General features: G+C 37.0%; 1 protein-coding gene across 1 annotated transcript; it reads right to left on the minus strand.

The window, feature by feature from the left end:
- Positions 1-9762: 9762 nt before the first annotated feature.
- LOC113290717 lies at positions 9763-11032 on the minus strand. Its single transcript, XM_026540301.1, has 2 exons — positions 10631-11032; positions 9763-10284 (listed from the first exon to the last, which is right to left on the minus strand). The coding sequence occupies exons 1-2, from the start codon at positions 11030-11032 to the stop codon at positions 9763-9765; spliced, it is 924 nt and encodes a 307-aa protein (XP_026396086.1).
- Between the last annotated feature and the right edge of the window lie 4220 nt (positions 11033-15252).

A 15252-nucleotide genomic window follows, 5' to 3' on the forward strand; every position in this document is an offset into this window, starting at 1 on the left:
CATTGAGATTGAAATTGAAAGAATTAAGATCAACATTTAGTAGTGCAAGCTCAGTTCTTAAAGCATAATTGTGTCTTCTTGGAAGTTTAAGATCCCAAACAACAGCATTGCCATAAACCTTTCTAACTTCAGCAACAAATAAGCTTTTTGTTTTGGAGGCAACATAAAGATTTGGAAAGCATAATTTGATTGGAGACTCATAAATCCAGTTGTCTTCCCAGAATCTGCAAAGATTTCCATTGTTAACCTTGAATCTGACATACTTTAAGAATGTAAAATGGTATTTCATGATTGCTCTCCAGACTGATCTTCCATATGTACAAGTTGGAATTTTTGAAACCCAAAGAGTGTCACCAACACCATATTTTTCATCCACAATAGCTCTCCAAAAAGCTTTATCTTCAACAACATATCTTCAGGACCACTTAGTAAGAAGGGCATGATTCACTTGCTTGTGCTTGAGATTTTTGATACCTAAGCCACCTGACAATTTTTTTCTGCATAAAGCAGCCCACTTGACCAAGTGAATTTTCCTCCTACCTTTATTGTCATGCCACAGAAAATCTTTCATTATTTTTCTGCATAGTCGCCATTGTTGCACTGTCAGAAATGGGTACTCCAAACTTACCCGGTCCACCAAAATGGATTTGGGTTGGCGGGTTTTGGTTTGTTTGTCCTCTCTGGGCTCTGGTGATGAGAATGTCAGTAGGGACATTCTTTTGGTATGCAGGTTGTCCCCAGTGGGATGCAGGGATAGATGGTTATTGGCACTGTGTGTCTACCACTTTTCCTTTCTCAGAGCTTCTCCAAGAGAATGGCGTCGGAGTTGTGGGTTTTTTTTGCCGCCGGGTTTTGAGGGACTGGGGTCCATCTGAGCCCTTCATGAGTCATCTCCTCAGCTAATCGGTTTGGACTCGGTGTTACACTTGGTTCGGCCGTCGAGCTTGGTTGTGGTGGTTGCTAGTGGTGGTGAGGTTGATTAAGGTGAAGTGAGGTGTTGATAGTTCTCGGAGGTGTTGGTTGAATGCGTTTTTGGTGGTATAGTGGTGATTCTCTAAGGTTGGTGGAGAAGGATCGTTGTGTTGATGGGGATGCTTTGGGTTGAGGAGATGATGGGGATGTGGTGGTACTGGTGTATTTAGGTTTTGTGCTCGCTCTCATTTTGTTGTTTAGATGATGATACGGAAATCCAGGAAACTCATCGTCTTGGAGAGCATGATCTGTGCTCGAGAACTTTGGACATTCTTTAGCTATGTGACCAACAAAACCACATCTGAAGCAAATCATAAGGAGGAACTCATAGGCATATTGTACCCAAGTTGGATCTTTAAGGTCAAGTAGCATTCCAGGTAAAAAAGATTTCTTTAGGTCCATCTTTAGTTTAGCTCGAGGAAGAGTGGATTTAATATCAACATCGAGAACAGTACCAACGTTACTCAGTAGTTGTTCCACCGTGAGTTTATCCACAAGAAAGGAAGGGAAATGAATAACCTGTAACCAAAACACTGTTGTTCGAAAACAGCCACTAGGGTTAACAAGAAAGTTATTGTAATCTTCAAATAGAACTACATGCTCAACAATAATCCATGGCTCATGAGCAAGGATTGTTTTTTTGTCCTGTTCATGTGTCATGGAGACTTTAAACACTTCTAAGTTGTCAGGCGAATCAACTTGGTCCACAGTGATTGGGCTCCATTGATCTTTGTGTGCATGGAATAGTCCTGATTCGCTAAACTTTCCAGAGATAACAAAATCTGACAGGCAACGACTGTGATGATTTTGCATGAGATCATTCATCTTGGAGGTGAGTTGAAAAATTACAGTATCTTTACCTGTTGTGGACGCTGTAAAGTAGATGATAAAGTTGGATGGGTTTGAGGATGAAGTTGTGATGCGGGTTGTACTCCTTTTTGGAGATTCTGTTCTAGAAGATCCTAATGATTGTAGATTTTCTCTAAAGGAGGGGGGGAGGGGTGATAGACACATTTTTGTGTCTGATTTGGTCTCAATTCTATGTATTTTTAATGCTCAATTTTGTATTTATTATGGTTTTTTATGTCTTTGTAGGTGTTTTTGAAGGAATAAGCATTTGCGGTGAAATTGGCTCGAAAAGTGGTATTTGCGCTCGTGGGAGAAAATCACTAAAGGCACCACTCATTTGGATAAGGGGCACTTACTTACTAAGGGGAAACCACTTGCTATTTACACCCAGGACACCCCAAGTCTTAAAGGCACCCTGGATTTGGATATGGGCACTTCATTTTTTCCCATTTGAAATTTGGCGGGAAAATATAACTTCACCTGCATAAACCATACAGTCATTGTGTGTTACTTTGGAAGGATTTTGGGTCGATATTTTCTTGGATTTGGACCCGGATATGGACTGGTATTAACACTAGACCTCAAAGCATGTTTGGTAACTCTCTTGGATTCGGAAAAACAGGGATACGTTCACCGATTTGATAAAACAGGGAAGAAACGAAGTTGACGGGATTTTATTTGTATTTTTGGAAGTTACATGAAAAGACATGAAAGATTACTCTATGTTTATTTAGTTTTATCCTTGAGAGATTCAGGACGTCAGATTGGACTAAAAGACTCGTAAAGAAAACTTGGAGAGGATTATTCGCAACTTGGAAGCGAAGAAAAGAAGAAACAAAATATTTCCGGGAGGTTTTATTGGTCTTGAGGTGTATATAAGAGCGTCTGGAAGTTCAGAGAAAGGGTCGAGTAGTTTGGGGCCTTTACGTAGTTTAGGGGAAGCTCTGGTACGAAGAAATCACGCTGCAGAGAAAGTTGCAGCAGCAGGAGGAAGAAGACTAAGCTGAAGAACATTAGACGACCCAAGTCAGTCGCAGAAAAGTGTGGTTTATCCACGACACACATAGTATCGTTCCCAGCAGTCTTACATCTTCTGTATCGTTAGTAACGGTCGATCTGCCACGCATATAAACGTTGCAATTGATCTGTTTTATCTTTTTCTTGTATTTTCACTCTCTTCAAACACTTTGGAGCCATGAATAAATATTTTGAGCATGTTTTTGATATGAGGAGCTAAACCCCAACACTGGGACGACGGAGGAAGCCCTTTTTCATCATTGTGGTAATTCTATTAATTCTTTATATGACTTTTTTGCACTAAAATTGAATTGATTTATGATTTCTCTTGAATGGTTGTGATTTCAATTGACGGGTCATGTTTAGCTTAAGTGTTTTGATGTCCCATTCTTTAGATTTACAGTCATTACTTTCGGAATCTACTTTGGCAAAAAATAAGAGTCAATAATCTTTATCATATGAGCTACAATTGTGTAGAATTGATTTTTGAACCACATGAATATGAAAATTGGTGAAATCCCGAGTCTCAGTACCTCTCCTTATTGTGACAACTTTTTCTTTATTCTTATTGTTTTCTATTATTAAGTCTGAAATCGAGTCTACACAAGTCCGAGTTGAACGAACTTTATTTACCACTATCTACAAATCACACCAATTTTTGGCGCCGCTGCCGGGGATTTGTATTTAGATTTGTTTTAGGTTTATTTTTATTTTTATTATATTGTTTTGTTCCTTTTTACGTGTTTTGGTATTTTTTTTTATTCTTTTCAGATTTGGAGCGAAGCTACAAGGAAAGAAAAATTGCTATAAAAGGAAAGTATCGCCAAAGAAGGAAAGAAAAGAGGAATCCGAAAGGAGTAAAGAAGAAGATTTTGTATATAGTTATTTTGTTTACTTTTAGAAACTGTAAATAGGATTTTATTTTTGTAATTTTTCTTTTCCTTTTTGGACATTTTTATTTTTGGACTTTATTATTATTTTGAAACCCTAAGGAAGGGTTAAAAATTAAATATAAACTATTGCAGGGAAGGACGACAGTTACGATACTGTCTCGGCCCCTCGGGTTCGTACACTGACATTGGAGTCGGTGGCCTGAGTCGACTTTAACGGTTCATCGCCCGTCTGGTACGGGAGGTAAGACTCTATCCACCCACGAATCCCTTGTCAGTGGATTTTATTTTGTGTGACAACGCACACCCCTGCAGTAGAATGTCGAACTGGTATTACAATAGCCAATACAACGAATATCCGACTGAGTTTCAAAATGGACGTTACTACTTTGACCATAGTGTGAATAGTGGTTGGGAACATCAGCCTTTTCAATATTATGGTCCATACCATGGTGATCCCAATTACTATCCACATACGCACCGGTCATATGAGCAAAATTCTTATATTTCTCCTTTAGAAGAATCTCTCAAGAAATTAGAAGAGTCGACATGTAGGATAGCTGAGATGAATAACTTAGTTTATGACGAAAGAAAACTTTCTATTGAGGAATCCCTCAAGCTGATAGCTGAGACGAACGAAAGAATTGCTCGAAATAATCTTAATTTTCAATACAGTGTCTCCAATAATACCCTTGAAAATGAGGATAGTTATTTGCATAAACAGGATGACGAGGATAAAATTGGTAACACTACTTGTTGTTTAGATGAGGTTCAACCATTTTCATGTTATTATAATGATTATGATGAGGATAGTGTTGATGAAGAATTTGAAATAAATAGGCATAGTGATCAGGAATTTGCTACTCCAACCGAGCTTAATAATAATATTATTTCTAGTTCAAATCCAAATAAATTTAATAATTATTCACCTATTCAAAAGTACGAGGATTTGACTAGAGATACCCCCGTTTTAGACGATGTAGTATTTCCTTTTGATTACGAAGCTAATAATGGTTTAGAGGAACGAGAATATTTTGAGTCTAGCGATTTAGAAACAATAGACTTAGAAAAAGAAAATGAACTCATCGAGATGAGTGATGATGTACCTGACTTATAAGAATCAATTGACCATTTTCATGCATTAGATGACCTTGAAATTAGGGAAGTTGTGACTAATCTTTCTAGAGACACTGAAAACTCCAAGTTTGGGGGTGATTATCATTCTCCATGTGATTTAACTCTTAGAAAGGTCCCTCACTTGGGACTTGACATATGTGCTTCAACCATTTTACAAGATTATCTTCATACACGTTTTCCTGAACCTAGTGATGTCCACAAGAAATTTCAGTTAATAGAAACCCATCCTCTGGTTGATGTGGTTTACCCGATACCCAGATTGACTTTATTTTCCCACCAAATATATTTCTTCCAAATGTGGGAATGTTTGATTTTCAAATGTGTCGAATATTAAGTTTTGAGACTAAACCTAATTACTTTAGGAGATTAGGGTCGACATACTTGCTTAAGGAAGATCACCACTCTCATTGTGGTCAGCTGTGTAAGTCAAATATGATTGACGTAGAGGATCCTCAATTATTCAGGTTATTATTATGTGCTTCTAAGTTTTTATTTGAGTTTTTCCAGACTCTAGAATCTGAACATTTGGATCTAATCTATGAGGAAATGCAACCCATGAAAATATTTTATTTGGACCCAGTTATAGAACCTGAACCTGAACCACAGCTAGACGTAGTTATCTTAAACAGGAAACTAGACAAGGGTTTGCTTTATTTGTTTATTTTCTTGACAGGTTGCAGATTCCTTTTACTTGTGATAGCTATATTTAGTTTTAATGACCCACAGATATTTCCGCTATTACTTTATGATTTTATAAGGTAACTAATCCTTTCTTAGTATGGCTGAAGACATTAAACTTAGCACTTCTTGGGAGGTAACCCAATATTCATGTGACACGGTAATATCTTTCCTTATCTCTTTTGCTTCAAATGGTAACAGTTTCTCCTTGTTCATGCTTTTAATTTCACCTTTGGAACATTGAGGACAATGTTAGATTTAAGTTTGGGGGTATAGGAGAAACTTTTTAGTTGCATAATTAAACTCCAGAGCCTAGAAATTTATGCCTATTAAGGATGGCACTAACCAATCTAAGTGGATGGAAGCATTTTGGTTGTAGCAGTTGAGGAACCAATCTGACTAGATGGAAACATCTAAAGATTCTATTCATAAAAGCACAGAGCTCAGGTGTTAGAAATAAAATGATAGTTTCACCATATCTCGTTGAGTCCTTTTCACTTCTGTTTTTATTTTGTTTTGTTTTTGAACTATGTTTCTCTAAGTGATTAGGTGGGGCTCACGATTCAAGTTGTTACCAATGCTAGGGTGAATTGCAGTGATTGAGATACAAAAAAAAAAAAAAAATTGAGACCAGACCATCAGACCAACTGGAATAAATTCAATAAAGTCGACCACTGGAACCCTTGTATATGCCAGTTGTGTTGACCTAGAGTCAGGATTATCGACCACTGGTACCCTTGTATATGCCAGTGTGTTGATATTAGTCAGACTAGTATCTCAGTCCATTAGGATAGGTTCATTTTGGCGGAGGCCTTCAAACAGATATGAGAAACACCGTTCACCTAGTAAACATCAAAACCATCTATGTTTTTCTCTATATCTATCTTCTTGATCTATCCATGTGATTAGTTTCGACTCCGGATATTGATGTCCATAGTGCGACTATCTGAGTAGAGCTCTGTCACTTATATATGAATTTTAGTATGCTTGAGTGGAAACTCGTGTACAACAATTGGAATTTCGCATCAGGGTACTTCCTCTTGTAGTCAATAAGTATGCCAACCAAGGAGATTCTTTAGTGCCTTCCAAGGTTCTGTGTAGATATCTAGGGTCTGGAGTAAAGATTTTGTGGGTATATCTCTGGTAAGCCCTCCGGAGACAACACTCCGCCACTAGAGACACCTAGGGGTTTAAAGGCTTATTGCATACGCTAAATGCAATCGACGATGCCTGCGACAGTGAGTTAGGATTTTATTTTTGATTTACTCGAGGACGAGAAAATAATAAGTTTGGGGGTATTTGATAGACACATTTTCGTGTCTGATATGATCTCAATTCCATGTATTTTTAATGCTCAATTTTGTATTTATTATGGTTTTTTATGTCTTTGTAGGTGTTTTTGAAGGAATAAGCATTTGCGGTGAAATTGGCTCGAAAAGTGGTATTTCCGCTCGTGGGAGAAAATCACTAAAGGCATCCCTCATTTGGATAAGGGGAACTTACTTACTAAGGGGAAACCACTTGCTATTTACACCATGGAATGGACCATAACCTTCAAAAGGATGATGTTCCCAAACAGTATTCACACTATGGTCAAAGTAGTAACGTCCATTTTGAAACTCAGTCGGATATTCGTTGTTTTGGGTATTGTAATACCAGTTCGGCATTCTATTGCAGGGGTGTGAGTTGTCACACAAAATAAAACCCACTGACAGGGGATTCATGGGTGGATAGAGTCTTACCTCCTGTACCAGACGGGCGATGAACCGTTGAAGTCGACTCAGGCCACCGACTCCAATATCAGTGTACGAACCCGAGGGGCCGAGACAGTATCGTAACTGTCGTCCTTCCCTGCAAACAGTTTATATTTAACTTAACCCTTCCTTAGGGTTTAAAAATAAAAATGTCCAAGTCCAAAAAGGAAAAAAAAATTACAAAAATAAAACCCTAGTTACAGTTTCTAAAAATAAAACAAAATAACTATATACAAAATCTTCTTATTCACTCCTTTCAGATTCCTCTTTTCTTTCCTTTTCTGGCGATGCTTTCCTTTTATAGCACCTTTTCTTTCCTTGTAGCTTCACTCCAAATCTGAAAAGAATCGAAAAATACCAAAACGCGTAAAAAAGAACAAAAATAATAAAAAGAAAAAGAAACCTAAAACAAAATACAAGTCCCCGGCAGCGGTGCCAAAAATTGATGTAGTTTTTCAAGTGGTAAATAAAAGTTCGTTTCTCAGACTTGTAGAGATTTGGTTTAAGACTTAAAAATAGAAAAGAATAAAAATAGAGAAATGTGTACACAAAAATAGTCACAATATCGAGAGGTTACTGAGACTCCGGATTTCACCACTAATCACATTCAATTGGTTCATATAATGATTTATAACAATTCTAGCTATTTTGTTGACTCTTTTCTTTTCCAAAAGTAGATTTTATAAAGCGTTATGTAAATCACAAGCATGACACATCAAAAGTACTTAGACCCAGCATACATCATCAAACAAAATCACAACTAATCAAGAAAAGTCATAAATCAATTAAAGCAGTTGCAAAAGTCATAAAGAATCAATTATAGTTACCAAACGATTGTGAAATAGGGTTTCCTCCATCGTCCCAGCGTTGGGGTTTAGCTCATGTTGTCAAACATTCGCTCAAAATAATAATCCATGGCTCAATAGGTGTTTTATTAAAGAAAATATAATAGACTGAAATTCGTAACGTTGTATTACTGTTACATACGTCACTGTTACAATTTATAAGACTGTGGAAAAACGATAGTTTATTGGTGTAGCAGAATGCGACTGTCTTTGTTGGTCCAATGTTCTTCGTCTTCTTCTTCTTCAGCAGCAACAAGGTACTTTCCTGTAACCCTGATTTTCGCCTCTGCAGCCTCCGTATCGACCCCCAACTCCTCGATCCCTCCTCCTGGAACTCATACAACTCATATATATACACATAAACCACGATATTTCGAGTAATATTTCAATTATCTTTCCGTATTCTTCTCTGCAAGTCACAACCTCTTCTCCCTTCCTTTTTTTATCTTTACGCAGCTTCTGTTTTGTTGAAACTTCCTAAAGTAGATAAGAGTCGAAACATAGGGTAATATTTCTTCTCCATCTTCCGACGTAACTGCCAAATATAAGCCACCATATCCCGAGAAACTTTCATCCTATGTTTTATGGATAACTGATGAGAACCTTCCTTTCTTCTCGATTGTAAGAACCCTACCAATCCTGCTTTCCGTTAACAGGTCCAATAATCCCAAATATGAGACAAAAATCCAGGGAAAACTCGTCTAAATTCAACCCTGTTTCAAACATGAAACCAGAGAACACTATCCAATTTCATGTCTCTTCCCAATTGATGATATAACCCAATTTGATTGATTAAACCACTTATACCAGGCATGGTTTGCTCTTATGAGTCCATGCAAACTATTTCCAGCGATTGAGTCTCTTTAGAAATCCCCCAAAAATCAAGTCCAAAACTGAACTTAGCTGCAACAAGTTTCCTGCCAAAAAGCAAAAATTCAAATGTAGAAGATGACGCCCCTTATCCTGCTGCTGGGTTCCTTTAACACTTAGGGTGTCCTGGGGTGTAAATAGCAAGTGGGTGCCCTTAGTAATTTAGGTGCCCCTTATCCAAATGAGGGGTGTCTTTAGTGATTTTCTCCCAGGAGCGCAATACCACTTTTTGAGCCAATTTTGCCGCAAAAGTTTATTTCTCCAAAAACACCTACAAAAACATAAAATAATCAAATAAGTACAAAATCGAGCACTAACAATACACATAATTGAGAACAAAGTAGACACATAAAAGCGTCTATCATAGGCCATACCATGGATACTGTAACTCTACCAGTAACAAGCATTACTCCAAGATATTTATCAGGAAATTTAGCTACATCCATTTTGAGTCTTCCACTAATGATCTGCTTTTGTTCATTGCTTACACCATCAATGAAACACTTACTTTTTACTCTATTGATACATTTCCCTGAACTAGATTGGTATTGGTCAAGTAACTCCATTAGATTTTGTAGACTTTTTTTAGCTCAATTACAAGATATAAATACATCATCAGCAAAGAACAAGTGAGTTGGATGAATACCTTTTTTGACCACCATAGGAATGATTTTTTCTTCATGAACCAATTATGAGATGTTTATGCTCAGCACATCTTCCATTAGAATGTATAATAAAGGTGAAAGTGGATCACCTTGCCTTAAGCCCCTTCCAACTGGAAAATCCACAAGGTCCACCATTGACCATTACAGAAATTCTTGCAGAATTAAGAATAATTAGTAGTCGTTGGCACCAAGAAGAAGAAAAACCATATTTAAGTAAAACTTTTGTGAGAAATTCCCAGCTGACTGCATCATATGCCTGTGAAATATCTAGCTTTAAGCCTACATTTTCTCCTCTCCACTTTTTCTTCATTGCATTCACCATCTCATATGCTAACAAAACTTGTTCTTGTATGTTTCTCCCTTTAATGTAGGCAGTTTGTTGAGGAGATACAAGCTTCCCAATTAAAGTACTCATTCTTGAAGTAATTAGCTTGGTGATAATCTTGAAGATGACATTGCTTAAACCAATGGGCCTGAATTGAGCAGCAGTTTTTGCACCTTGACACTTTAGCAGAAGAACTAAAAAGCCGGAATTTAAACCTTTAGGTATAAATTTTCTGTTCCAGCAAAATTGAATTGCAGCTACAAGATCTTTATGAATGATGTCCTAACAAGTTTTGTAAAAGATTCCAGAATAGCCATCTGGACCAGGAGAGCTATCTGAATCTATTGAAAAACTGTTTCTTTTATTTCTTCAATTGTTGGAGTAGAGTCAAGCATATGTTGATCTTCAGAAGTGATTAACCGAGGAATAACATCAAGTATTTTCTCCACTATGTTCACTTCCTTGAATTGGAATCTTTTCTCAAAAAAGCTTACAAGTTCGGATGAGATTTTTTCTTGATCAACAATGATATTGCCATTTATATCTTCTAATTCACTTATTTGATTGATGGATTATCTTATCTTCATGTTTGTGTGAAAAAAATTGTATTGACTGATCATTCTTTAACCCATTTAATTCTTGATTTTTTCTTCAGTATTGTATTGTGTTGAACTTCCCTACTTGATAATTCATTCTGATCTTCCACCAATGACTTTAGAGCATCTTCATTAAAAGGATCATCATCTGATTTTTGTATTGCAACTTTGACTTTAACTTCAACTTCTTTTATTTTAACAGTAACATTACCAAAAACATTCCAATTCCGGTCATTCAAAACTTGTTTAAGATTTTTCAATTTTATCATGAATACAAAAGCAGGATCACCCTTAACTTCAGTAAACCAACTATCATTAATTACTTGTAGAAAATTTGGATGTTGTATCTGCATTTTTTGAAACTTTTTAGGTGCATTTTTTGGCTTTGGAACACTAGCACAAACTCCAAATAAAGGTGCATGATCTGAAACCATTCTTAACCCTACTTTGTATCCCCAATCACCATAAATCTGTAGCCATGTTGACATGATCTGAAACCATTACTCTATCTATATTGCACAATATTTTCTTTTTTCCATGTTGACAATTAGACCGAGAATGTTCTAAACCTGTCTTAGGAGCTTGAATAAGTTCACAATTATTCAGACAATTTTTAAAATCCAACATAGCATTTTTATTTGGAGCCATGCCACCAACTTTCTCTGTTATAGCAGTTATAGCATTAAAATCACCAAGAACAATCCATGGCTTCTGCAGATCACTAATCATTTCCATCTCAGACCAAAGAAATTTCCTTTGTGTAACTCCAACATGTGCATGAACTCCAGAAACCAGAACATCCTCCACACGTACTGTGATCATTTGACTTGAAATTGAGATAACTTGAGGAGTTGAAATATTTTTTTTTCCAAAATAACCATATGTTTCCTTTTGAATTTGAAGAAGTAGAATTATGAATCACCATACTCTGCATACCTGGTAGATTTAACTTTTTGCAAAATGAAGCATTACAAAAAACTTTTGTACAACTATCCATACTAGTGCAGGACTAAATTGTTTTACAAAAGACCATAACTTATCTTTGGCCCTTGGTCTTCTAAGGCCCCTTATGTTCCAATATATGATTTTCATTGATTGGATTGGGGGTTTTTTGTAACCCCTTTTCCTGGATTTTTCCTAAAATTGTATTTAACAGGGACAATTTTTCTAACCTTTTGTTGCTCAGGAGTTTTGACAGTAGAAGTACTTGATATATTATTCTTCCCTGGTGCATTAGTAACTACCATTTCTTTCTCCACTATGTTGGCCCAAGATATAACTGGAATAATTTCTTCTGTCACCTTCTCATTGCTTGCATTAACAAATTTGACAGTACTATTTTACACAGAATTCTATTCTGCCACTTCCATAATAACTGATTCTTCCATAATAACTGATTCTTCTTCTAAATGGTCATTTACTAGAGAATCAAACCTGCCAGAAGTAGGAGGAGTAACTTCCATAATAACTGATTCTTGGTACTATTTTTGGTACTTCCTTAATAACTGATTCTCCTTCTAAATGGTCATTTACTAGAGAATCAAACCTGCCAGAAGTAGGAGGAGTAACTTCCACAGAATAATTAATAAGTGTTGTTGTATCAATTGAATTTACTACTGAATCCTCCTCCCTGGCAGAAGGATCACAAATATCAAAAGGAGCATTATCTGGTTTAGTATGTTGTGACACTGCTCTGTAAGCATTGACATTAGGAGTAGGAGTCTTGTTCTTGTTTCTTTCCACATAACATTCAGTAACTAAATGTCCAACTATTTTGCAAGTGGGACAAAACTTTGGAAACTCATGAACCAATACATCCTGAAAGAAACCTCCAAATTTTGTGTTAATCCAAATTTTGCTAGGTATTGACTGAGCAAAATCCACCTCAACCAACACATTAGCATAATACCCAATTTCACATTTTGTAGTAGCTACATCAATTTTAATTATAGTACCTATTTCCTTACAAATTTCAAATGAAATTTTTTATTTCCAGAACTCAAGACCTATACCTGGAAATCGGATCCATACTTGAGCTTTAGAACTTCTTACATTTGCAGGACGAAAATTCGATACCCAATTTCTAACTCTGAGTACTTGATAATTGACTTCCCATTGACCAGATTTGATATATTTTTGATCAACCTCATTATCCAATTTTATGGTGAAGAACCCGTTTCCCAACGGAATAAGTTTACAATCTACAAAAAGTTTCCACTACTGCTTGAGATTTGTAGAAACATCAATAAACTTTGTATTTTGTAAATTTAATCTTCCAATGAATGAGAATTTCCACAGATTTAAAGCTTCTTCAAATAAATCATCAGGTAATTCAATGGATAGAACATTTTTTTTTCAACTGAGAAGCCTAATTTTTCACCATGATATTCATTAATTGGAGTGGTTTTATGACCAAAAACCATTGGAAAACCACCTTATTAAATGCTACTAATCATGGAGAATCAGAAACCAAGAAAGATAACGAAATCAACACCTGAATTAATGAGCTCTGAAGAACGGAAAAAAAAATTCTCCGAGTTGCTCTCCCGATCCTTAGACAGTCTCTCTCCTCAACTCACTCTGAGTTATGAAAAATCAGTTGCGATATACATTACTAAATCAAATAAGTATGGTCGCCCATTTAAGATTACAGTTAATAGACCCGATGGACCCAGTGGTAAGGTATACAATCTCTATAAAGTGATGAATGGTTGTCATAATCATGATGATCCGGAATCTCTTATTGGACATGCGTCCGTTTGTGGGTTGAAACCACATCAATTGGAAACGGTAAGGTCGATGAAAGCGTGTAAACCAAGTGACATCCTTAGGAAGATTAAGGAGGATGATAAGAATAACTTGTCCACTCTGAGGCAAATTTACACGACAAGAGAAGCCTTTAGGAAGAGGGAATGGGATGGTAGAGCGGTTATGAAACAATCTCAGTGGTTAGCCGATCAACACGGATACACAATGAGGAAGCACGTATTGGAAGGAAAAGTGAATCGTATTTTCTTGGCGCATCCGTAGATGATCAAGTTGGCCCAATGCTTCTATAACATTTTGTTAATAGATTGTACGTACAAGACCAACAAGTACCACATGTCGTTGTTAAATATTGCTTTCCATACTTCCGACAAGCAAACTTTCACGGTAGCATGAGGGTTTATGGATCGGGAGAATGATGTGAGTTTTACTTGGATGCTAGAGACCTTGAAGGAGATATACTGTGGCGATCAAACTCCTAGGATCATAGTAACGGATAAGGACCAAGCACCAATAAATGTCATAGGAGTGGTTTTTCCGGACGCTAAGCATTTTCTTTGCACATGGCACATACAATGCAATATTAGAAGTAATTGTAGGGGTCATATCCAAAAGCCAAAGCCACAAAAAGGTACCGCTCGTGAAAAGGCCGAAGATGAGCGTCTTCAAAAACTAACTCCGGAACAACGACAGAAGGACAAGAAGAAAATCAAACCAGAGTATGAAGCGAATGGGTTACTATGGAAGGATTTTCAACATCATTGGGATTTAATGGTACACACAATGTATGTGGTCGAGTTCGAATCCTATTTGGAGAGTTTTATTGGGCTATGGAAGAAGGATTACGAGAAATGTGTGGTTTATTGCTTAAAGGAATTGTTGGATCCGTACAAGGAAAAATTTGTATATGCTTACACCTACCAACACATGCATTACAAGAATGAGGCGACAAGTATCGCGGAAGGATCTCATGGACGTTTGAAGAGCTTGCTCCGAGGGAGCCAAAACAATGTGGTTACGATACAACAAGCCATCCACGAATACACCAAGTCTGATATCGTCAAGATAACAACTCAAATGGAAGAGAGTAGGATGAAAATCATCACAAGCTACAAGGATTACCATTGGTTGATTAGACGTTTAAGATATAGAGTGTCTCACTGGGAAATCATTTATATGATGAAGGATTACAAATATTATGTGGAAAACGAGATGGGGAGAAGGAGAATTGTATGTTCATGTATGACGATGATAGCCTTGGGATTTCCTTGTCGTCACATGATTGCGAGGTACCAACAAGAAATTCCTTTTGAAATTATTGATCCGTTTTGGAAGCAATTAACTTTCAAACCACCCCCAACCGAAGAACCACTCGAATCCTTTGTGGACACGAATATTGGATGAGAAATCATTGAGAAATTCTCAAAGAATGATGGTTTGGGACGAAAAGTTTTGATGTACGAATTAAAAATAGCCGCTAACCCCCATATGTTACCGCTCGGAGAACCAACGGTTCTACCACCGACGGGTAGACCACCTACCAATATGGATAGGAAGGAAGAAAGGAAAGAGTTTAAGTTTGCAATGAGTACCGGAAAAAACCCTTTATTGAGTCATAAAATAAACTTTTCTCAACATGAGTATGAAGACGCTAAATATGAAGAGGCACGGGTTCCAAATAAAAGGGGTCGACCAAAGAAGTGGGAAAGCGGGACAAGTAGCGCACAGGTCAAGACAAATGTTCCAAACGTTCCTTCACAAATTGAGCATGAAGAGGCACTGTCTAAGAGGAAAAGGGGTCGACCAAAGAAGGGAGAAAGCGGGACAAGTAGCGGACATATGGTCCTTTCAAATGATCCAATCGTTCCTTCGCAACATGAGGATCCAA

This window comes from Papaver somniferum, chromosome 6 (assembly GCF_003573695.1).
Source record: "Papaver somniferum cultivar HN1 chromosome 6, ASM357369v1, whole genome shotgun sequence".
NCBI lineage: Eukaryota > Viridiplantae > Streptophyta > Magnoliopsida > Ranunculales > Papaveraceae > Papaver > Papaver somniferum.